A 21,400-nucleotide genomic window follows, 5' to 3' on the forward strand; every position below is an offset into this window, starting at 1 on the left:
GTGAGCCTTTACACATTGCATATCACACCATAGCTAAGAATCAGAGTCCCTTTCAATGCACAGTCATCCGAAATGTAATATCCGGAATCCGGAATCATCCGAAATGTAATATGAGTCACATGACCAATTAAGTACTCTAAATTCAATCTTCACCCAAGGCTAAGTCCCATTCTTTATCTACTGCATCGAACACTGAATGTAATGCAGTAGATACTGAATCAACTGCAGTAGATACAGAATCGAATGCAGCTGATATAGAATCAAAAGCAGTAGGTGCAGAATTGAATGCAGTATATACCGAATCCAATGCAGTAAGTACTGAATCAAATGTGGTAAATATTGAATCAAATGCAGTAGATACTGAATCAAATGCAGTAGATACTGAATCAAATGCGGTAGATACTGAATCAAATGCGGTAGATACTGAATCAAATGCGGTAGATACTGAATCAAATGCGGTAGATACTAAAATCAAATGCGGTAGATACTAAAATCAAATGTGGTAGATACTGAATCAAATGCAGTAGGCTAAGTCCCAAATGGCTTGAGGAGGTTTGGCTCCCAGTGTTGAATTTTCAAAAATGTTATTCTTAAAACAGGAATTAAAGTAATATATCTATGAAGCAGACACGTGAGCAGGTTCAGAGCCGGGTGTAAAGTGTTTCCTCTCGCTCATCTGGCAGGTTCAGGGAGTTTGTTTCCCTGCCGCTGGATCAGAGGAGGTTCTGCGTGGACTGTCAGCTCCTGCTCCATCCTGCCGAATGGAGCGCTCACGCCTCACACCAGGCGCTTTCTGATGACATCACAGTGGCTCGGCTGAGGAGGCCCAGTCTGCTGCTGCGTGCTTTGGAGAATAAGAAGAGCAATGCGCAGTACCTGTTTGCTGACCGCAGCTGCCACTTCCTGTTGGATGTGCTCTCTGGATTAGGATACCGGAAGGTTCTTTGCGTGGGGACGCCACGGTGAGTTTAAAAAACACGTCCTGTTTAAATAACACAGCTTCTGAGATCTGCATTTTTAACTGTGAGGAAAAAAATATTATAGTTATGCTATATTATAAAAACACCATTTAGTTAGCAGACTAGTGGGAGTCAGTATTAAATTCATGTTAAACTGCATTATATAGTAAAAGTGCATGTTTATATCAGGGTTGCCAGTTTGGGATTTATCCTGTTGATCTGGAAGTGATTAGCAGAGTGCTGACAGATGTAATATAGATATACCTTTATATTAAAAAAAAAGATGTGGGAAAGGTTTTAAACCAGGATTGGATTAGAAATCACGTTCGGATACTAACCTACTTACAAACTAACTTATTTTCATTATTACAAACTAACTTTAACCAACAAACAAATTGTCAAACTTACAAACTAGCTCCCCTACACACTAACTTACAAGCTAGCCCTTCTTATGCCTGTCTTATGAACATACAAACTAACCTAGTTACAACCTTATTTACAAACTAAAACACTAACTTACAAACCTGCAAACAAACATACAAACTAATTTACAAACTAACTTAAACTACCCTACAAAGTATCTCAGTGACTCAAACTAACTTAATCTACACTACAATGTAACTCAGTGACTCAAACTAACTTAATCTACACTACAATGTAACTCAGTGACTCAAACTAACTTAATCTACACTACAATGTAACTCAGTGACTCTAACTAACTTAATCTACACTACAATGTAACTCAGTGACTCTAACTAACTTAATCTACACTACAATGTAACTCAGTGACTCTAATTAACTCAATCTACCCTACAAAGTATCTCAGTGACTCAAACTAACTTAATCTACACTACAATGTAACTCAGTGACTCTAACTAACTTAATCTACACTACAATGTAACTCAGTGACTCTAACTAACTTAATCTACACTACAATGTAACTCAGTGACTCTAACTAACTTAATCTACACTACAATGTAACTCAGTGACTCTAACTAACTTAATCTACACTACAATGTAACTCAGTGACTCTAACTAACTTAATCTACACTACAATGTAACTCAGTGACTCAAACTAACTTAATCTACACTACAATGTAACTCAGTGACTCTAACTAACTTAATCTACACTACAATGTAACTCAGTGACTCTAACTTAATCTACACTACAATGTAACTCAGTGACTCTAATTAACTCAATCTACCCTACAAAGTATCTCAGTGACTCAAACTAACTTAATCTACACTACAATGTAACTCAGTGACTCTAACTAACTTAATCTACACTACAATGTAACTCAGTGACTCTAACTAACTTAATCTACACTACAATGTAACTCAGTGACTCTAACTAACTTAATCTACACTACAATGTAACTCAGTGACTCTAACTAACTTAATCTACACTACAATGTAACTCAGTGACTCTAACTAACTTAATCTACACTACAATGTAACTCAGTGACTCTAACTAACTTAATCTACACTACAATGTAACTCAGTGACTCTAACTAACTTAATCTACACTACAATGTAACTCAGTGACTCTAACTTAATCTACACTACAATGTAACTCAGTGACTCTAACTAACTTAATCTACACTACAATGTAACTCAGTGACTCTAATTAACTCAACCTACCCTACAAAGTAACTCGGCAACTCAAACTAACCTAAACTACCCTACATGTCGACCTCCAAACAAACTATCCAACAATTGGCGAGTGATTGACAGGTGAAAGACAGTATGCCCCGCCCACCCTGACAGATCAGTTGCACTCTCAGTCGCTGTTGGTTTCTTCCCTGTTGTTATTTCAGTAGTGTAGATTTCTGATTAGTTTCTTTAGTATCTAAACCTCTTACAAATGAGCCTGCTGTGTTATTTCACACCGACATGAGTTTTATTTTTACATAAAACTAACTTTTATCCTTATTCCTGACAGATTACACGAGCTGATTAAGATCCGGAGCACCGAGGACAAGACTCGCACCATGAAGAGTTTATTACTAGATATTGATTTCAGGTGAGCACACATTACCAGACTTTTGCTAGTTAAAAGTTAACATTTGAAAATTTTAGACTTATGCTAACTGTATAAATGGATCATAACCTGATCCTAGAATAACATTTATTCTCTCCTGCATATTATTATTATTATTATTATTACTACTCACCTGATCAAGCCAATAAGATTAAATTGAAAAGTGTCATTTTAAATCTAAATGAATTTAAAAAAGGTTAAAAAGGTTTAAAAACTAAAATCTGCAGGAGGAGGTCCATCTGCATTTCCACATGACTGCAGAACGACGGCGCATTAGAGCCCGAGGTCACAGATCTCCATGTGATCCGGAACAAGCTGTCGATCTCTAGCTTTGAAGAAGCGAAAAGCAGGAAACACAGGCTCGGTGAACTGATGATGTGCTCTCTCGAACACGGTCGTGCAGCTGGTTGAGAAATCCTGCAGCATCTTCATAGCGTCTGCGTCGTAGAACACAACTCGACCCTTGTGAAAGTTCACGAACACGCCCACCCTGTCCGGCGCTCGAGCGGACAGAAGCAAGTGGCGGTCGTTGTGCCAAACCGACAGACGACCGTCCAGGAACTCCAGGCTCCATGAGAGTCTGTTCCTGCCCAGCTTGGTGCTTTTGTCCCGCCCTTTTCTCTGCAGGCTTCCGTAAGCCACACCCACGGCCCAGGAAAGGCAGCAGTGAACACCCACTTCCCAGTAGCGGCTACCCGAGCTGATAGCCAGCGAGCCCAGGGCGCAGCATGTCTGATCGAACTGCAGAGGGTCATGAGGACCCGAGCTGTCTTCAGGAGAGATGTGAAAGCCCCGCCCATTCGCAGTCACCTTGATCTGTCTGTGGCTGGCTGTCCTGTCAATCACCACCTCAGTGGAGTCTGGCAAGAAAAATACAGGATACTAAACAGACAGCACAGTGCGTTATGGAGTAATAGAGTTAGTGACGCATTTGACTCTGTTACTATAGAAACGATATCGTATTAGAGCGAAAACCACGTCCTGACCAGTCAGAATCCGGGATTCATCAGTGCTGTGGTATAAGTAACCACATATGTTTAACTCATATGTTGAAATCAGTGATCTGCAGCGGATTGTTTACCGAGCAGCAAGCTCTTCTTCTGTAGTTGGACCTGCAGATCTTTTGAGATCTTCCCCAAAACCTTCATGAGCTTCTGGAACTTTTCCTCATTCAGCCTGATGACCAGCTCGTCCGCGTCCTGCTTCTTGTGGCAGCTACACAAAAGTTTACAAAAAAATTAAACCTCACGCCGATATTGTCATTAACGTCTGTAATTGTAGCCCGGGAGTTGAAGATGATACTGGAAGAGATTTACCTGAAATCTTCAGGAAAGACCTAAAATCAGGACAAAGCGTAAAAATTACAGGCTTATAGTTATAACATTGTTATAAAGGAAATGATGAAGGTGGTTTGGTTTTTGACTAACCTGCTGCTGCTCAGCTCCTCCCTGCTGCAGTGTCCTGATGGTGCTGATGCGCTTGCGGACCAGTTTCAGGTGCTGGTTCCAGTCGTTCAGGAGACGCGTCATTCTGCTGCTGTTCTCTCTGTACTCTTGTTCCAGTGACGCCAGTACAGTTTGTTCTTCCTTCTCCAGAGCCAGACGCATGGCCTCGAATCGCTCACGTACTTGCTGCTCCATCGTCTCGGCGCTCGTCTACAATCAGAGAGGGGGCGTGGCCATGATGACGGATAAGAATGAGTTTTATTTAAACAATGAAACGAAGAGGCGGGACTTCACTCACAGTCAGGTTGTCTTGGCGCTTTCTCAGAGACGCCATGTGAGCTTCCGTGCTCTTGCTCTCCTTCTCCAGCTCCTCCAGCCAGCAGGACAGCTGTTCCTGATGTTCATACAAACACCTTAAGTTCCTTTGACCTGATTATCATGACTATTGTAACAGAACAAAGGCAAACCTGTGAGGGTTTGACCGAGTGGGCGTCTGGTTTCCGTTGTGTTTTTGGAGAACGAGGGAAAGGCTGCATGACCGACTCCAGACAGAACGAGTCGACCAGCGGCGGCTGTGGCTTGCCCACTTCCTCTGCCATTTCTGCTAAAAAAAAACAAACACCACCACACAGAGAATTCCTCATCCTATTGCATCATGTCTTGGAGTCAGAGCGCTGGTCAGGTTCTGCTGAATTTCTTCACATGCGCTGCAGTGAGCGTTTTATTTCCTCAGGCTGTTTTCATCAGGTCCTTTCTCCTGGGCGGAATATGTTGGAACATGTCTGAAGCAGAGAGTGCACTGAAGGTATTTAGGACTGAGCCGTTCCTAGATTTAAGCCTCACCCTGAGCGAAAAGGCGACTATATTCGAGAGTAGAGGAAGCCTGTTCGGTTCCACGTCTCTGACTGCTTCAGATGCTGAAAAAAGTTACGACGGCAACGATCTAGAATAAAGAAAATTCTCTTTCTAGAGCAGGGGGGAAACGAAATAGCTGCATTTTAGAAAATGGAGCGCGGCTATGTACAGAAGAATTCTGTTTATAATGATATAATGCTTTATTCTAGAATGAAGGCTGTTTTTTTTCTAGAGCTGAGGGGAAGAGAGTGAGCTAGATTTTAGAACTCGGGGTGATGGAGAGTTTTTCTGTTGCATTCTTCTATTATTCAGAAAGCATTATGTGACTTAAATGATGTTCTAGAATAGGAAAAGGGAGGGATTGCTTCCTTCCGAAATGGAGTGGCTACATTCTGGAATAGAATTAAGCTATCATATTTCGTTTTTTTATTTATTTTATTTTTTTAAAAGCCGAGCTTAATTATACGTTGATATCCATATTCTGGAAGGGGGAAAATGGCTAGCTACATACTAGAACATGGAGAAGGGTAGCAATGTTCTAGAATGGGGGGTATAGAGTATATAGTACTACAGTCTACAATAGAATTAACCTACTCTTTCATTTCAAACCCAATTAATTCAAGAATGATATTCGTGTTCTAGAATAGGGAACGCTACATTCTAGAACAGGGAGAAAAGGGTAGCAGTGTTCTAGAACGGGGGAGTGGCTACATTCTAGAATAGAATTAACCTACTCTGTTTCATTTTTTGTATTATTCAAAAAACCATAATTCATTCCAGAATGATATTCATGTTCTAGAATCGTATGAAGCTACTCTTTATTTTTTCTATTATTAAAAAAAAATTTAATTCAAGAATGATATTTGTGTTCTAGAATAGGGAAAGCTACATTCTAGAACATGGAGAAAAAAGGCAGCAATGTTCTAGAATGGGGGAGTAGCTCCAGTCTAGAATAGAATTAACCTACTCTATTTCACTTTTCTGTTATTAAAAAAAAACATAATTTGAGAATGATATTCAGATTCTAGAATAGGGAAAGCTAAGATCTAGAGCATGGAGATTAGGGCAGTGATGTTCTAGAATGGGGGAGTAGCTACCTTCTAGAATAGAATTAACCTACTCTATTTCATTTTTCTGTTATTTAAAAAAAATTCTAAGCTATGCTCTAGAACATGGAGAAAAGGCTAGCGATGCTCTAGAATGGTGGAGAAAAGGACGGCTGCATTCTAGAAGTGAATAAAGCTATTCGATTTCATTTCTTTCCATTCAAAATAACAATATTTAACATAATAATTTAATTCTAGAATGGTTTTGGTCGAAATGGTATTCTAGAGGCGTTTTTAAAAAAAAAAACAACAAAAAGAAAAGAGAGCTACGTTTTAGAACAGAATAAAGCTGTACAGTTCTTCCATCTGCTTCAAAGCTCCATCTTATTTCTTAACGCTAGACTGATTTTATTTTTCTAATAAAGCCTCGTTGTGTTCCTGCTCCGAACCCTGATCATTTATCCCACAAGCTCAGCTCAGTCTCTGTGTTAGTTAATGCTCATGTAGCTGAATTAAGACGTTTACCTTCAGTATGTTCTCCAGAGTTACTGCTGTTCTGTGCGGGTTGTTCTAGAAACACTACGATGTCTGAAAATACCAGAAACTATTCACTGCAAGGGAAGAAAAGTAGAGTCATACTTACAGAACCGTGTGGGACGGAGTCTCTCTCTCTCACATTCACTCGTTCTCTCTCTGTTTCTGTCTCTCTCTCTTGCTTTTTCAGGCTCAGTCTCTCTCTCTCTCACTTTCACTCGTTCTGTCTCTCTTGTTCTTGCTCTCTTAGGCTCACTCTCTCTCTGTCTCTCTGTCTCTCTGTCTCTGTCTGTCTCTCTCTCTCGATGTCCTTCTCTGGTATGTGCAGAAGCGGTGTAAAAGTTTTAATGAGGACATTACAAGTCAAAGCCTGTGTGTGTGTGTGTACATGTAGGTGCATGCACTGTGCAGTCACGTGAGAAGAATAATATCTAACGCTCTTGCCCTTTTTTCCTCTTTTAGATATTCCCAGTTCTACCCCCAGCATGAGTTCTGTCACTACAACATGTTTAATCATCACTTCTTCGATGGAAAAGTAAAACATTCCACACATTATAATACAAATCTATTCATATATACACAAATGCGTGCTATTACACTGAGATTTGTCCAATTTCCTGTCTGTACAGGAAGCAGTTGAAGTTTTCCTGGACTTCCTGACAGAGAGAGACGGTAATAAAATAGTGATGGTTGCAGATCCACCTTTCGGAGGTCTGGTGAAGCTTCTGGGCCACACGTTCTCGAAGATCTCACACACGTGGAGGAGTCTACACGGAGACGGTGTGTATGATGATGAACACCGATCAGACATAACATTATGACCAGTGAGAGGTGACGTGAATAAGACTGATGATCTCCTCATCATGGCACCTGTTAATGGGTGGGATATATTAGGCAGCAAGTCGACATTTTGTCTGCAGTGGTCAGTGGTGAACCGGCGACATGGTCATGGGCGGTCAAGGCTCATTGATGCATGTGGGGAGTGACGGCTGGACCGTGTGATCCGTTCCAACAGACGAGCTGAAATTGCAGAAGTTGTTAATGCTGGTTCTGATAGAAAGGGGTCAGAATACACAGTGCAGGACGGGTCAGGGCTGTTTTAGGCAGCAAAAGGGGGACCAACACAATATTAGGCAGGTGGTCATAATGTTATGCCTGATTAGTGTACGTCTGTGTAAGGCAAAAGATTAACACTCCCTGCCTCCTTGCAGGTTTCTGAGTGTGTATTTTTGTGTAGCAGAAAAAACTAAGGGTGTACAAACTTTTGCATTCATCTTTATACACGCAATCGGAGGCAAATGGAAGCTGTTTTTGTTTCCTCTTCAAATCTTTTAATGAGAATAATTAAAGACAGACAGCAGGATTTGACCTCATGACCGTTCTGACTCTCGTCCTGCAGAGAGCGGCGTCTCCGAGATGCCCATGATCTGGATATTTCCCTACTTCTTTGAACCGAGGATCCTCGACTGCTTCCCTGCCTTCACCATGCTGGATTATCAGGTAACAGACTCTGCATAAGAGAAAAAATAAAAACAAACACAGATAAAACCTCAAGTTGAAAAATAAATAAATGTGGGAAATTATTATTATTATTATTATTAGAGTTAATGTTAATGATGGATGGAATAGAAAAATCTGATGAAAGTATATTGCTATTAAGCCCATAAAGGATTGTCAAGCATTTTAAGGCAGAACAATCACCAAAAAAATCTCCTTTAGGGATTGATAAATCTCATGATCTGATCTACTTTCCTCACAAAGAGCACTGCATTTATACAGCAGTGTTTAGAGTCTTATTAGGATCCCAGAGCTGCACATAATAAAATCCATCATCTGTGGTGTTTAACAGCCATTCAGAAAGTATTACAGTGAAACCTCAGTATAGGAATGGAATTGGTTCTGGAGGCGAGTTCTTAAGGTGAAATTTTGCATTGTGAAGCGAATGTTTCCTTCAGAAAAAATGTAAATGCAGATAATCCGTTCCAGCTCCCAAAAATATGACCAATACGAAGCGTATGTAAACTGCTTACAAAGAACTGACCCAAGCATTCCATGTCAAGGCTCCTCACAGGAAGTCGTGCCACCAGGCTTGAGCTAAAAATAGAACAGATCACCCAATGCTTCGTATGCTGATGCAAATTTCAATTCTTAAGGTGAAAATCTGTAAGGGAGGGCGTTCATATGCCGAGCTTCCACTGTAATTCTAACCATGTGTATGAAGTGAGTGAATCAGTGAAACATGGAGGATATGTTATGATTTTGCTTACGTTCATGATGTAGCACTTTGTACAAAGCTCCAGAGAAGACCAGCCCTATAAGAGCTCCATCAAGAGTAGAGTGTGTAGTGTAGTGTAGTGTATCAGTAACACACCATGAAGTTGCTGTTCCCCCAGGTGGATTACGATAACCATCCTCTATACAAACATGGGACGACAGGACGTAAGCAATCCCCAGTGAGACTGTTCACAAACCTCAGTCCCAGAGACATCGTCCTGCCTAAGGAGGAAGGCTACAGGTGAACTGAACACACACACGCACGTCTACACTGAACACTCTCCAGTTCCAGAGTCGGCCACTCTTGATTTATTTTAATGACAAAATTTAATAATAAAATCATAATGGATGTTAAATATTCAGCTCTTAATGTCTTTCTGTTCAAATCCTCAGGTTCTGCAGCATCTGTGAGAGATACGTCTCAGCAGAGAACCGACACTGTCCCGACTGTAACGCCTGTACATCCAAGGTAGGCCTCTGGGTTCTTCTATACATATATATACACCGATCAGGCATAACATTATGAGCACTGAGAGGTGAAGTGAATAAGACTGATGAACGGCTGTTTTGGCAGCAAAAGGGGGACCAACATAATATTATGCACGTGGTCATAATGTTGTGCCTGGATAGTGTATATTTCAGGGTTGTTGTACTTTAAAACAAATTGGAGCATTTTCTTAATTTCCTCCCAGAATGGAAGACCCTGGAGGCATTGTGCTGAATGTGGAAAGTGTGTGAAGCCGTGTAAGTGTTTACTTCTTCCTTTTTTTTTTTAAACACAGAATAAGACCTGTTTAGATTCAAAATAATATAAATAAGTCTTATAAAAGAAATTGTAAGATAAATAAAATAAGTCTATGAAAATGTGTACAGCACTGTGCAAAAGTCTTGGCACCCTTATTTATTTTTAATACAAATTTTGTCTTAGATGTTTTTTTTTTAATGACATTGAATCAATTTGGAAAAAAATATTAAAATATTTAGATAAAAATGATTAAAAAAAATTTAGATCCCAAATATTCCAACAAAAAAATGTAATTTAAATATTTAATATTTATATATATATAAAATATTAAAATAATTCATCAATATAATAAAAATAACTATAATAATACAATTCTCATATTATCTCAACTATGCTGGTTTAAATGACACCAAACTGATGTGCTGAGGAAGAATATGATTTAGGATGAAGATGGAGCTCTGAGATGGACCACAGTTGAGTCGATTCGAGACACCAAACAACCCCAGGAAGCTGAATGAGGAAGGAGATTGTAGGGTTTTCGTGTCTAATCTACTTTATCATCTCTGTAACAAACCAGCATGGCGTCACTGTTCCTCCTGCGGCCGCTGCGTTCTTCCAGATCATCGCTGTGGACAAACGGGCTGCTACAACTGCGGCGATTCTGGACACAAACACAAAGCCTGTCCTCTTAAACACAAGAAAAAGTGAGCAGATACTCCTACACACACACACACACAGGTGGTGTATTATACTGTGTGTATTATTTAGATGAACCTGCCCATGAGCCACGTGTCTTGTCTTTTCCAGCATACAGAGTGCTAAAGGAGCGTCCAAACACAACAGCAGCAAGCACACAGCTAAAAAAAGGAAAAATAAGAAGAGGAAGAAAAAGGTCACATGACTCCCCCTGTGCATGGATTACGCCTCGATGGAGCATGAGACTAATGACACGTCCAGCCAGAGAGTGGACTCAAGACATTTTAACAGCGTGTGGAGAGTGATGTGTACTGCACCTTCTGGATATTTTGAAATAAATTGTACACTTTTACACTCGTGGTGATCAGTAAGATGGTCAGCAGTCATTAAAAAGTTGTGTCTGTGATTAGAAAAGGTTGTGAGATCAAATCCCATTGGTTATATATGAGGCAGTGAATATCCCACTGAGTTGTAACACCTAAGTTAGGCTACTTAGGTCAAGCTCTTCCTGCTCTTCATCAAGCTCACAGATCCACACGGCTGCTCACCAAATAAAGTAAAAATCCCTCTTCTGTACTTCAATATCAGTTAATACACACAGAGACTACTTGCTTTATTCTATACTACTATACCTCTAAGGAAAGTTCATTCCACCACCTCTGTGCCAGAACAGAACAGTCTAGCAGTGCTGGTGGATCTGATGGAGCGAGATGCAGTGTGAGGAGTAATAAGAGCTTTGAGGTAAGATGATGCTGGTCCATTCTTGGCTTTGTAAACAAGTGTCAGTGTTTTAAATCTGATGCAGCTACCAGAAGCCAGTGTAGCAGTGGGGTGGGGTGGAAGAACTTAGGCAGGTTGAGAAAGTCACACTGCTGCATTTTGGCTCATTTGCAGTGGACGAATCGTGTTCAGAGGTAGACCTGCCAGTAGAGAGCTGCAGTAGTCCAGTCTCGAAATGACCAGAGACTGAACAAGCACCTGAGCAGCCTGTGTGGATAGAAATGGCCGAATCCTTCTGATGTTGTACAGAAGGAACCGACATGGGTGTGTGACATGGGAGGAAAAGGACAGTTGATTGTCCAGGGTTAGCCCAAGGTTGTGAGCAGTGGCCTGAAGGGGAGGTCATGGATTTGTTCAGAGATATCGAGAGATCCTGGGCTTGGGGATGAATCACCTGGGATGACCAGCACTTCAGCTTTTTTCAGATTGTAGTAATTTAACTTGACATTTTGGAAGTTTCCAGATTTAAGGAAAAAGTGGAAATGTGAAAAATATTAATCTTTTTGGATTATCAGTTGTTTCAACTGGGAATTTGAACAACACAAGGAACTCAACAGCTTTAGGAGATTTTTACAGCCCTTAATGAATTACATGCAATAAAAGTTTCCACATTAATTGATTAAAACAGCTAACAATCACTGCCAGTTCAGTTGTTCAGTTCTTATTTAATGAATAATAAATACTGTTATTTTCACAGTTAGTCTCAAACCCACTCCAGTGTTTTACAGAACGATTCTCGCTGTGAATTTTCATCCACAAATAACCACGGATCCACGGAAGGTGTAATAAATACGCCTGGATTAAATGAAAATACCTGACAGTAGATCAGAAGGGCATTAAAATAAAAGTTAAAATGAGTTCATTTAGCTTATTCCCCAAAACCTGATCATTATAACCTCATCCACATGTAGACGATAAAATATTTCCTAAATATATGTGACAGTTTTCCCCCATTTCTTTTGAAGCTATGCTGGTATTCTGTTTAAAAACAAACTATATATTTTTAAAAAAACCCTCCCCCTTTTTGTAGTGTTACTGCATCATAACATATAAGAGCCAATCATGTACCGATACGCAAATTAAGCCCATGCACTGTTTGACTAGAGAGCAGTGCAGGTGGAGGTGAGCGCATAATAATGCCTATAACCTGTATTTTGTTCATCTGTAAATTATTAGGCATTAAATTCTCCACATGACATTTTTCTACTTCCTATAAAAGCGAGTTTTGCTTCAAAAAAGAAAAAGTTCATGAATTTCAAAACAAGCTTCCATCCATCCATCCTCCACCTCTGACATCGTCACTCCTGTATCCTTCCATAACGCACAGAGAAAGCTATAAGTCGTCTGTACATAGCTGTGAGCAGCAGGATGCTTGCCAGGACGATACCGCAGATCAGACTGAAGGCCCAGCGAGGACCCAAGATGGTGTAGACATGAGAGACAAACACTGGGCCCAGGGTCCGAGCGCCGCTGCCTGAGGCCGTCAGCCAGCCCATATACACACCCTACACACACACACACAAAGAGATATCTGATTATTAATAGCTCTGAAATACTACTAAAAATTACACACTGAGCAATAAATCATCATCATACCTGTGGTTTGGGTCCGAGGATCTTGGAGTACAGTGTGTAGGACATGACGTTGCAGGCGGGGTAGCCCACTCCTATCAGGATATCAGAGATGAGGTATTGGGCCAGGTGGATGGCGGGGGTGAACTGGCACCAGGTCTGATCTGAAGGGCATCCAGTCGGTTCCACACTACTGTTAGAGACCGGAGAATGACTCAAAGCTGGCATGGAGTTGTTCTGAATGTCTGTGGAACACGGAAAGCAAGGGGTGGGGTGATGGTACAATGTTAACAATGTGTTCAAATACGTTTTAGAAGTGTTAGAAAATGTTTCAGATAATAAAGGTCAATTTTTATTGTGTAAGAAATAAAGTAAGTAAGATAGAAAATTAAAGGGAAATGAAGGAAATAGGAAAGAGGGGCGAAAGGAAAAAAGGAAAGCAAGAAATTAAGCTGAGGAAGGGAAGAAGGAAAGGAAGAAAAGAGAGGGAAGGGAAGAAGAGAAGAAGGAAAGAAACGAACAGAAGAATGGAAGGGAAGAGGGAAAGGGAGGAAAGTAAGAAAGGAAGGTGAGGAAGGGAAGAAGGAAAGAATGGAAGGAAGAAAAATGGAGAGGAGAGGAGAGGAGAGGAAGAAGGAAAGAAAGAAAAAGGAATGGAAGGAATGAAGAGAAGATGGAACAGAAGAATGGAAGGGAAGAGGGAGGAGAAGAAAGGAAAGGAAGAAAGTGAAGAAGGAGGGGAAGAATAGAATAGAAATGGAACCAGGAATGCAATAAATCTCTGAGATTTGAGAAGCAGCAAAACAGTTTAAATGATTTCACATGATTTTAGTTTGAGGAGTTTACAAGAAAGAAGCTTTTCAGAGATATATGGAATGGAGTGATCGTGGTGAGTGGGCGGAGCTTCAGCAAAATTCCTCACCTGCCCACTGAATTTTTGGATACTGGTTTCCCCAGGGTAGCAGGATAAAGAAGCCGATAAATATGATGGCCAGGCCACCCAAGAGCACCGGACGATCACCAAACCTGATGAAAGAAAAAAAATAAATAAACATGTGACCTGGATTTTTCATGCTAAGTAATAATAATTCTTTCACAATACACATACAGGAGCCTGGTGATGCTGAATGTGGTGGAAAGAAATTAAAATAAAATTATAATTCTTTAAATAAAAGAATATTGGTAAACAATGGCTGGAAATGAACATACCTCACTGAGATGATCTTCACCACAAGGAACACTATAATGGACTCGAAGCCAATGGCCGCCAAAATGATCCCGTTGTACAGGACGGCGTCTTTCCTCGTCCACGCGAACATGTCCATCGATAAAGGAGTGGTTATACTGCAGAGAAAAACACAACATTTTGTACATGATTATATTAAAAGTGTGAAAAACTGGTGTGTAGAAGTGTGTAAGAAATGCACAAGAAGGTTGGGATTTATTTAACTTCTTTTAAACACACTAGACATTGCTAAACACTACACATGTGCTTGTGTGTGACCATGCTCATTTGCATAAGGAAACGCCCCCAAATCACCATATATGGTAACAATTTTCCTCAGCTTCCTCAGGTACAATTTTAATCAGCTCATTCGGTTTGTCTGATAAATAAACACAATGTTAAGATAAAAGTCATAAATAAATTAAATCCTAATGATTTCTGGTTATAACAGGAATAAAGATTCTCTCAGCTTTTTTTATACAATATTTTGACTATTAGTGATGTTATTATCAAAACACAGGTATGCAAATGAGGCTTTAATTAAATATTCATTCATTAATTCTATTAATTATAATAAATAATCTGGGTAGATTATTTTCCTTTAACACATCGACTCAGTGCGTTTTATTCTTTATAGTGGAAGTTTAAGTGAAAGAAGTCCAACTTTTGAACTCGTTATGCATCTATGTGTATGCAAATGAGGCTCTAATTGCATGTTCATATCTTTAAATAATAATTTATTAACAGAGTATCTAGTATACGGATGAAGATATCATAGAGAAATGATTTTACTGTTCATTTTAAAGCTTTTATAGTTTTAAGTGAGAAAACAGTATATGTGTATATAGAACATTTTTATATTATTTTGTATAATAAAATCGAACCCAAATCCCATGATGTTCAGTGAGTGATAAATTCTACATTTGATATATAGATAGACCCAATAAATAGTCTCCAAATTATGGAACTATTTTCTGGCTATAATTTGGTCATTTTACTGTAATAACGCTTCACTTACGTTTCAAACACGGCGAAAATGAAGAGGATGATGAAGAAAAGGATGTTGGATGTAAGCACTGCGACCACGTCGATATTTCCTTCTGTCTCAGGAGGCACGACAAGCTGCTCTGTAAAAAATAAAAACAATACATTTTAGTCACGAACTACGCACCTAAAATCACAGACAAACTTACAGATTAATGAATTTTTTAATCTATTTATAGTTACATTGAATGTCTCACAAATCAAGCTACAACTGGACTACTAAACCGATCAGGCATAACATTATGACCACCTGCCTAATATTGTGTTGGTCCCCCTTCTTGCTGCTAAAACAGCCCTGACCCGTCATACACTGTGTATTCTGACCCCTTTCTATCAGAACCAGCATTAACTTCTTCAGCAATTTGAGCAACAGTAGCTTGTCTGTTGGATCGGATCACACGGGCCAGTCTTCGCTCCCCACATGCATCAATGAGCCTTGGCCACCCATGACCCTGTCACTGGTTCACCACTGTTCCTTCCTTGGACCACTTTTGACAGATACTGACCACTGCAGACCGGGAACACCCCACAAACTCACTCAAATCCTTACGCTTGTCCATTTTTCCTGCTTCTAACACATCAACTTTGAGGATAAAATGGTGACTTGCTGCCTAATATATCCCACCCACTAACAGGTGCCATGATGAGGAGATCATCGGTCTTATTCCCTTAAACTCTCACTGCTCATAATATTATGCCTGATCAGTGTAATAGTTAGAAATAAATAATTCAAGCCAATCAGGTTTGGGATAAACGTTAGAATGAGATGAAGGTACACTACCTTCCGAGACGTAATTAATCGCTCTGATCTGCTCGCCGTGGTCATCGACACGATGCTCCCTGGATTAAAAAGAAACACCAAAAGTGTGTGAGCATGTAAGACATAGAGGCTTTTATTTAAAACCTTCAGTGCGTTGAGTTTAATCAGAAGAACCTGAGGACGATGAGAACCAGCAGGATATTGATGACGCCAAAGCAGGCGGCGAGTAGCGCCGGAGCCGTGTACATGTTGAACTTCAGGTAAATGACGTCCAAGCTGAAGCCTTTCTCACCGATAAATGACAGACCTGCCTGAAGAGCTGGACATACACACCATCCTCTTAAAACTCCACACAAACTTCTACAGGCTCATGTTCAGATCGTTAAGGTTTCTCCAGTACCTGGGCCGAGGATGAAGCCCAGAGCCTGGCAGGCGCTCATGTTAGCCATAGCGCTGGTTCTCTCCTTCAGTGAGGTAGCTCCTGCTACGTAAGACCTCACGACGGCTACGTTACCTGAGGGAAGTTTCACATGGGTCAGTATTGAGGGTCAGTTATGTACAGTCACATACATTTCTTCTGCTTTCTCTTTACCTGCACCAAATCCGACGAACGCCCGAGCCAGGAGCATGTGGTATTTGTTGTGAGATGGAGGCAGGTACACGTAGGCGTAGTACATGTTAGCTGCAACGTTGATGACTATGGAACAAACCAGCGGCTCCTTTCCAGGCCTGTGATTGGACCAAAGTCCAAACAGGGGCGAGGCTATCATCTGTCCGAGGCTGTATGCTGCCACAACCCAACCCAGAAAACTAGCGTCTGCGCTGTTGTCAATCTGACATCACAAAAATAATGAAAAACAACATTTAATTCTATTTAATCTTAATAATTAGCTTCTGTCAAGAAGAGTACAAAAGTTTACATCCCCCATGGTCTGAGAATCTAATAAAGCTTACTACTATAGAACGAAATTCTACAAAATTTAAAAATGTAGAAGAAACCACCAATAGGAAATCAATTAAAAAAAATTAAGAAAAAGTTTTTAGAAAATGTTTATATTCTTAAAATATTTTTAGCCATTTTCTTTATTCTTTATTGATTCTTCAAAGACATAATTTTTAATTTTTTTGATCATCTTGTTTCTACAGAACAAGATGATTCTTTTTTTTATTTCTCTTTTCCATTCTGTGCATCTTCACACTCGTCCTAAGGGTGTACAAACTTTTGCACTGTTATTATCATTAGAAAGCCATTCATGAGAACGTAGGTGTCTTTACCTTCTGTAGATAAGGCCATATGGACGTGATGACGATCGTGAAACCTGGAGAGGATATTACAGCCATTTACAAAAAAATAAAACAGCACTTATAAATATTTGAGATGAAATTTTGCTGAAAAGAATAAAATCTTGAGCAATAATCGGAGCATGTGTTTACTTCTCTAATTATCACTGTTCATAAATCACATGCTATTAACACCACGTGCTTAGGCAAAGGTTTTCTCATATGCTTTGGTGACAGGCTGATGGTTATCACATGCTTTCCCGAGGCTGGGGGGGGGGGTCAGATGGATGGATGGACAGACAGACAAAGTGAGAGAGAGACAGACAGAGACAGAGGGACCAAGAGCGTGAGACAGAGAGAGCGAGAGAGAGAGAGAAAGACAGACAGACAGACAGAAAGAGAGAGAAAGAGAGAGAGAGTGAGAGAGAGAGAGAAAGAAAGAGAGACAGACAGACAGACGAACGGACGGACAGACAGTCAGAGAGAGAGAGAGAGAGAGAGAGAGAGAGAGAGAGAGAGAGACAGACAGACAGACAGACAGACAGACAAAGAGACCAAGAGTGAGACCGAGAGCGAGAGAGACAGATAAAGCGAGAGCCAGAGAGAGAGAGAGAGAGAGAGAGAAAGAGAGAGATGGACAGACTGACACAGGTAGAGAGAGAGAATAAATCAGTTACACAGGAGTTCATAAGAACAGTGAAGAAGTTCTCGCTCTCACCCACGCTGCTGAGGAACATGGTGAAGTACATGACCCTGATCGACCTCCATCGGCTCCTCTCTGTATCCTGTATGCTGTAAGGAGACAGACGACATAATAATAATAATAATAATAATAATAATAATAATAGCAACAACAAGAAGAACTATAAGAAGACAGAAGACATTTATTATTATTATTATTATTATTATTATTATTATTATTCTCATAAATGATGTATTAAAAACGTCGGAACAAAATGTTCTTACTTCATGACTAGAATCCTAACACAAACAGTTAAATAAATAAATAAATAAATAAATAAATAAATAAATAAATAATAAAATAAGATAAAATAAAATAAAAATAAAACAAAATAAATCAATTTAAAACAATTGTAGTTCCAAAACTTAAAACACTAAAAAGGGAAAAAAATAACAAAATAAAAAAAATCTTTAAAAAAAAATCTAATACTGGATTTTATTGTTAGAATTATTATTATTATTATTATTATTATTATTATTATTACACTCATAAATTATGTACAACTTTGGAACAAAATCTTGATAATTATTAGTTCCTGATTAGACTCCTTGCACAAAAAATAATTCAATAAATAAATAAATAAAAATAAAAAATACAATAAAATAAATATATTTAAAATAATTTTAGCACCAAAACGTAAAACACTAGAAAAGGAGACAAATAACAAAATAAAACCTTTAACAAAATCTAATACTGGATTTTATTGTTGGAATTATTATTGATTGTTTGAACTGTGTAAATTGTAAATCAGTGATTAATTAAATAACCACATTAACGAAAGCAAATTCTGAAAAAAAGAGAAAATTTTATTATAAATTAAAAACATGACAGAATATAAATATTAATGTATTTTTAAATCAATAAAAAAATAACAGTATGTTAATCTCTGTATGTCAAGTTTATTATTATTATTATTATTATGGACAGCCTGACATCAGTGGCAGAGAGGAGGGAGCTGAGCAGGCTCCTGTCCATCATGGACAATCTACTGCATCCACTGTACATCATCATCTCCAGACAGAGAAGCAGTTTCAGTGACCGGTTGCTGTCACTGCCCTGCTCCGCTGACAGACTGAGGAGGTCGTTCCTCCCCCATGCCATGAGACTCTTTAATTCCACACGGGGTGGGAGGAGTCAGTGCTGACACTACTCTTCTCTCTGTACTGGACTGTACAATAAAACACACACTACACACAATACACTCCGGTTTATACAGAACTCTCAATAAACTGAGATTTGCACAGGACTCATAAACACGCAGTTTTTGCACATCACTTATCTTGTTTTTCATCTCATTCCCCATATTTATTTCTAAAGCTCCGTATTTAGTATTGTTCTGCTATATTTTGTAATATTGTTATATTCTGCTATATTTTGTTATTTGATATATTTTTTGTTATATTTTATTTGATATATTTTTTGTTATATTTTTGTACCCTAATTTGGGTATTTTAGTATTTTTCTGTTATATTTTGTTATATTGTTCTATTCTGCTATATTTGGTATTTTTTTTAATATTTTTGTTATTTGATTTTTTTTTTTTTTTTGTTATATTTTTGTACCCTAATTTGGGTATTTTAGTATTTTTGTTATATTCCTTCCTATTTTATCTATTACCTGTGTTTGTGGATACTGCTGAATTTCCTTTTGGGATGAATAAAGTATCTATCTATCTATCTATTTATCATTATTATTATTTGAGACAAAAATATTACGAGACGCAGAAACTCTCCGCATTTTCAATTTATGTTAAAACGTTAACCAGAAATACCAGGAAAAAAAAACTTTGTCTGACTGAATAAACCTACATAATCTGAGACATGGCTGCGGCATAAGAGGAATAAAACACACTGCGGTTTCAGGAAAATAAACGACTGTAGGCTTTAAACAGTGACTCTGCTTCATCACACCATGGAGTCGCTGATTAGTTTCCTCAATCAGCACATGACCAAAGGGTTTAACTTATTGATTATTGACCTCAGGCATCATTTTCCCCTCTAAATACAGGCTTTTTCATGATTTTTCCTAAGCAATGTTACTTCCTCTTATTTACTGTAAATGTAGTTTCTAGGTTTTGCAAATCAGAAATAAATAGATGTGAGATGTGTATAAATAGCTTCAGTTCTCTGTACTCACCTGTCAGCATCTCCTTTGAGCAGTGGAGCACTTTCTTCTGATTCAAGGAGAGACATTTTTATAATTAACAGCAAAGCTCTGTCCTGTGCTGACCACTTACTATTTAGCTAGCTAGATAATCAAATTAGCTTCCGAGTTGGTATTTGATCCAATAAACATCGTCAAGCCGTGACACAACATCGCCATTTCAGCTGTTGTGCACTGTGTTTTTGGTTTTTTTTGGTTGTGTTTGCGTTATAAATTAACGCCGGACAGTCTGAAGTCCAACAATGTTATTGATTTCAAACAACTTCCTCATGTGAAAACACGGCAATGTTTGTTTGGCCGCCATTTTGAACGATGCGTCGACGCGTCCGCCATATTGGAAAGGGATAGAGTCGCTATTGAGACAACGGAGACTTAAGGATCTACTTTGATAGCATCAGTTATTATTTAGTTTAGATTTTTAATCTACGTCCAAAAATTGCGTTATAGATTTATACGTATCAAATTATATGTACAGTGTTGATATTTAGATTTAGGCCTTTACTGAAAACTGTCAGAAAAACAGGTTAAATGTACATATGCTTGAAAAAAAGTATTTATATTTTTAATCATACAACCTTAACGTTTCAATTTAAATCAGGTCAAATTTTATTTAAGTATATATAAGTTTCATATTTTGTATGAATCAAATATGTTTACCACATAAAATATACATACATATACAAATATACACAAGTTGGAGAATTTGCCGCCATCTTGGAAAGGGCATGCGGGGTTTTATTTTTCAAAATTAAAGTCTAATTAGAAAGGTTGATGCACCCCCCCCCCCCAAATTATCAAAAAGCAATTAAATCCTGTTTTAATACTATATTTGTCCGCACAGATCTCCAAAAACACTTTAAAATCTAAAATAATGATTTGATGACATTTTCAAAAATAAAAATAAATGTCTTTTGATGGAGGCATTGCACTGATTGTAGATAAGATTTAGTTAATTACATTATCTGAATAAATCAGTCAGTCACAGCCACAAAGATGATTACTGACTGATTTTTAAAGGGATTTATTTTTAAATGACTAAAATATGACATCTTACGACCCTCCTAAACACGTTTAAATGCTATTTTTTGTTGTTTAAACAACAAAATATTTGTTTTTGATTCACTCTTGACATATCATCACACGTACAAGCTCTTCTGGTTGTGGTCTAGAGGAACTTGAGGTTTTTCCTTATCTTTTTCCTTAGCTGAAGCAGTTAGAGAACTTCACAGTGGATTTTT

The 21,400-nt window shown here is 38.6% G+C and overlaps 3 protein-coding genes across 5 annotated transcripts in view; 1 reads left to right on the forward strand and 2 right to left on the reverse strand.

The window, feature by feature from the left end:
- zcchc4 (zinc finger, CCHC domain containing 4) overlaps positions 1-11,372 on the forward strand; it is a 12,982-nt gene extending 1,610 nt beyond the window's left edge. The window contains exons 4-13 of the mRNA XM_058406185.1: positions 684-962; positions 2,902-2,982; positions 7,343-7,415; positions 7,510-7,660; positions 8,280-8,380; positions 9,274-9,395; positions 9,548-9,623; positions 9,847-9,898; positions 10,477-10,603; positions 10,707-11,372. Coding sequence (XP_058262168.1) covers positions 684-962; positions 2,902-2,982; positions 7,343-7,415; positions 7,510-7,660; positions 8,280-8,380; positions 9,274-9,395; positions 9,548-9,623; positions 9,847-9,898; positions 10,477-10,603; positions 10,707-10,800 — 1,156 coding nt within the window. The 3' untranslated portion in view covers positions 10,801-11,372. The remainder of the gene's footprint in view (positions 1-683; positions 963-2,901; positions 2,983-7,342; positions 7,416-7,509; positions 7,661-8,279; positions 8,381-9,273; positions 9,396-9,547; positions 9,624-9,846; positions 9,899-10,476; positions 10,604-10,706) is intronic.
- si:dkey-219e21.4 (tripartite motif-containing protein 14) lies at positions 3,195-7,198 on the reverse strand. Of its 3 annotated transcripts, none has more exons than XM_058406188.1 (7): positions 6,990-7,198; positions 4,913-5,046; positions 4,744-4,839; positions 4,428-4,655; positions 4,317-4,336; positions 4,082-4,215; positions 3,195-3,860 (listed from the first exon to the last, which is right to left on the reverse strand). In XM_058406188.1, the coding sequence occupies exons 2-7, from the start codon at positions 5,042-5,044 to the stop codon at positions 3,274-3,276; spliced, it is 1,197 nt and encodes a 398-aa protein (XP_058262171.1). In that variant the 5' UTR covers positions 5,045-5,046; positions 6,990-7,198; the 3' UTR covers positions 3,195-3,273. The 3 variants fall into 3 exon arrangements, with proteins under 3 accessions (XP_058262171.1, XP_058262169.1, XP_058262170.1); XM_058406187.1 differs by having other exon boundaries at positions 3,197-3,860; positions 4,913-5,049; positions 6,990-7,197; XM_058406186.1 differs by lacking the exon at positions 6,990-7,198 and having other exon boundaries at positions 4,913-5,227.
- A 705-nt stretch (positions 11,373-12,077) lies between the features above and the next one.
- Positions 12,078-20,454, reverse strand: mfsd8 (major facilitator superfamily domain containing 8). The gene is made up of 12 exons (XM_058406184.1): positions 20,136-20,454; positions 17,976-18,049; positions 17,252-17,295; positions 16,569-16,809; positions 16,377-16,490; positions 16,151-16,295; positions 15,998-16,056; positions 15,191-15,299; positions 14,157-14,291; positions 13,870-13,973; positions 12,972-13,192; positions 12,078-12,880 (listed from the first exon to the last, which is right to left on the reverse strand). The coding sequence occupies exons 1-12, from the start codon at positions 20,189-20,191 to the stop codon at positions 12,674-12,676; spliced, it is 1,509 nt and encodes a 502-aa protein (XP_058262167.1). The 5' UTR covers positions 20,192-20,454; the 3' UTR covers positions 12,078-12,673.
- Between the last annotated feature and the right edge of the window lie 946 nt (positions 20,455-21,400).

The sequence above is a fragment of the Hemibagrus wyckioides genome, linkage group LG13 (assembly GCF_019097595.1).
Source record: "Hemibagrus wyckioides isolate EC202008001 linkage group LG13, SWU_Hwy_1.0, whole genome shotgun sequence".
Taxonomy (NCBI): Eukaryota; Metazoa; Chordata; class Actinopteri; order Siluriformes; family Bagridae; genus Hemibagrus; species Hemibagrus wyckioides.

Coding starts and splice junctions, on each gene's coding strand:
- si:dkey-219e21.4 (XM_058406186.1), bottom strand. CDS start 5,089: ATGAGGAATTCTCTGTGTGGTGGTGTTTGTTTTTTTTTAGCAGAAATG. Junction 4,337..4,427: donor GAGGAGCTGAGCAGCAGCAG/GTTAGTCAAAAA, acceptor TCCTGATTTTAG/GTCTTTCCTGAAGATTTCAG. Junction 4,216..4,316: donor GTCTTTCCTGAAGATTTCAG/GTAAATCTCTTC, acceptor ACTTTTGTGTAG/CTGCCACAAGAAGCAGGACG.
- mfsd8 (XM_058406184.1), bottom strand. CDS start 20,191: ATGTCTCTCCTTGAATCAGAAGAAAGTGCTCCACTGCTCAAAGGAGAT. Junction 14,292..15,190: donor ATTTTCGCCGTGTTTGAAAC/GTAAGTGAAGCG, acceptor TTTTCTCTGCAG/TATAACCACTCCTTTATCGA. Junction 13,193..13,869: donor TCCAAAAATTCAGTGGGCAG/GTGAGGAATTTT, acceptor CGTGTTCCACAG/ACATTCAGAACAACTCCATG.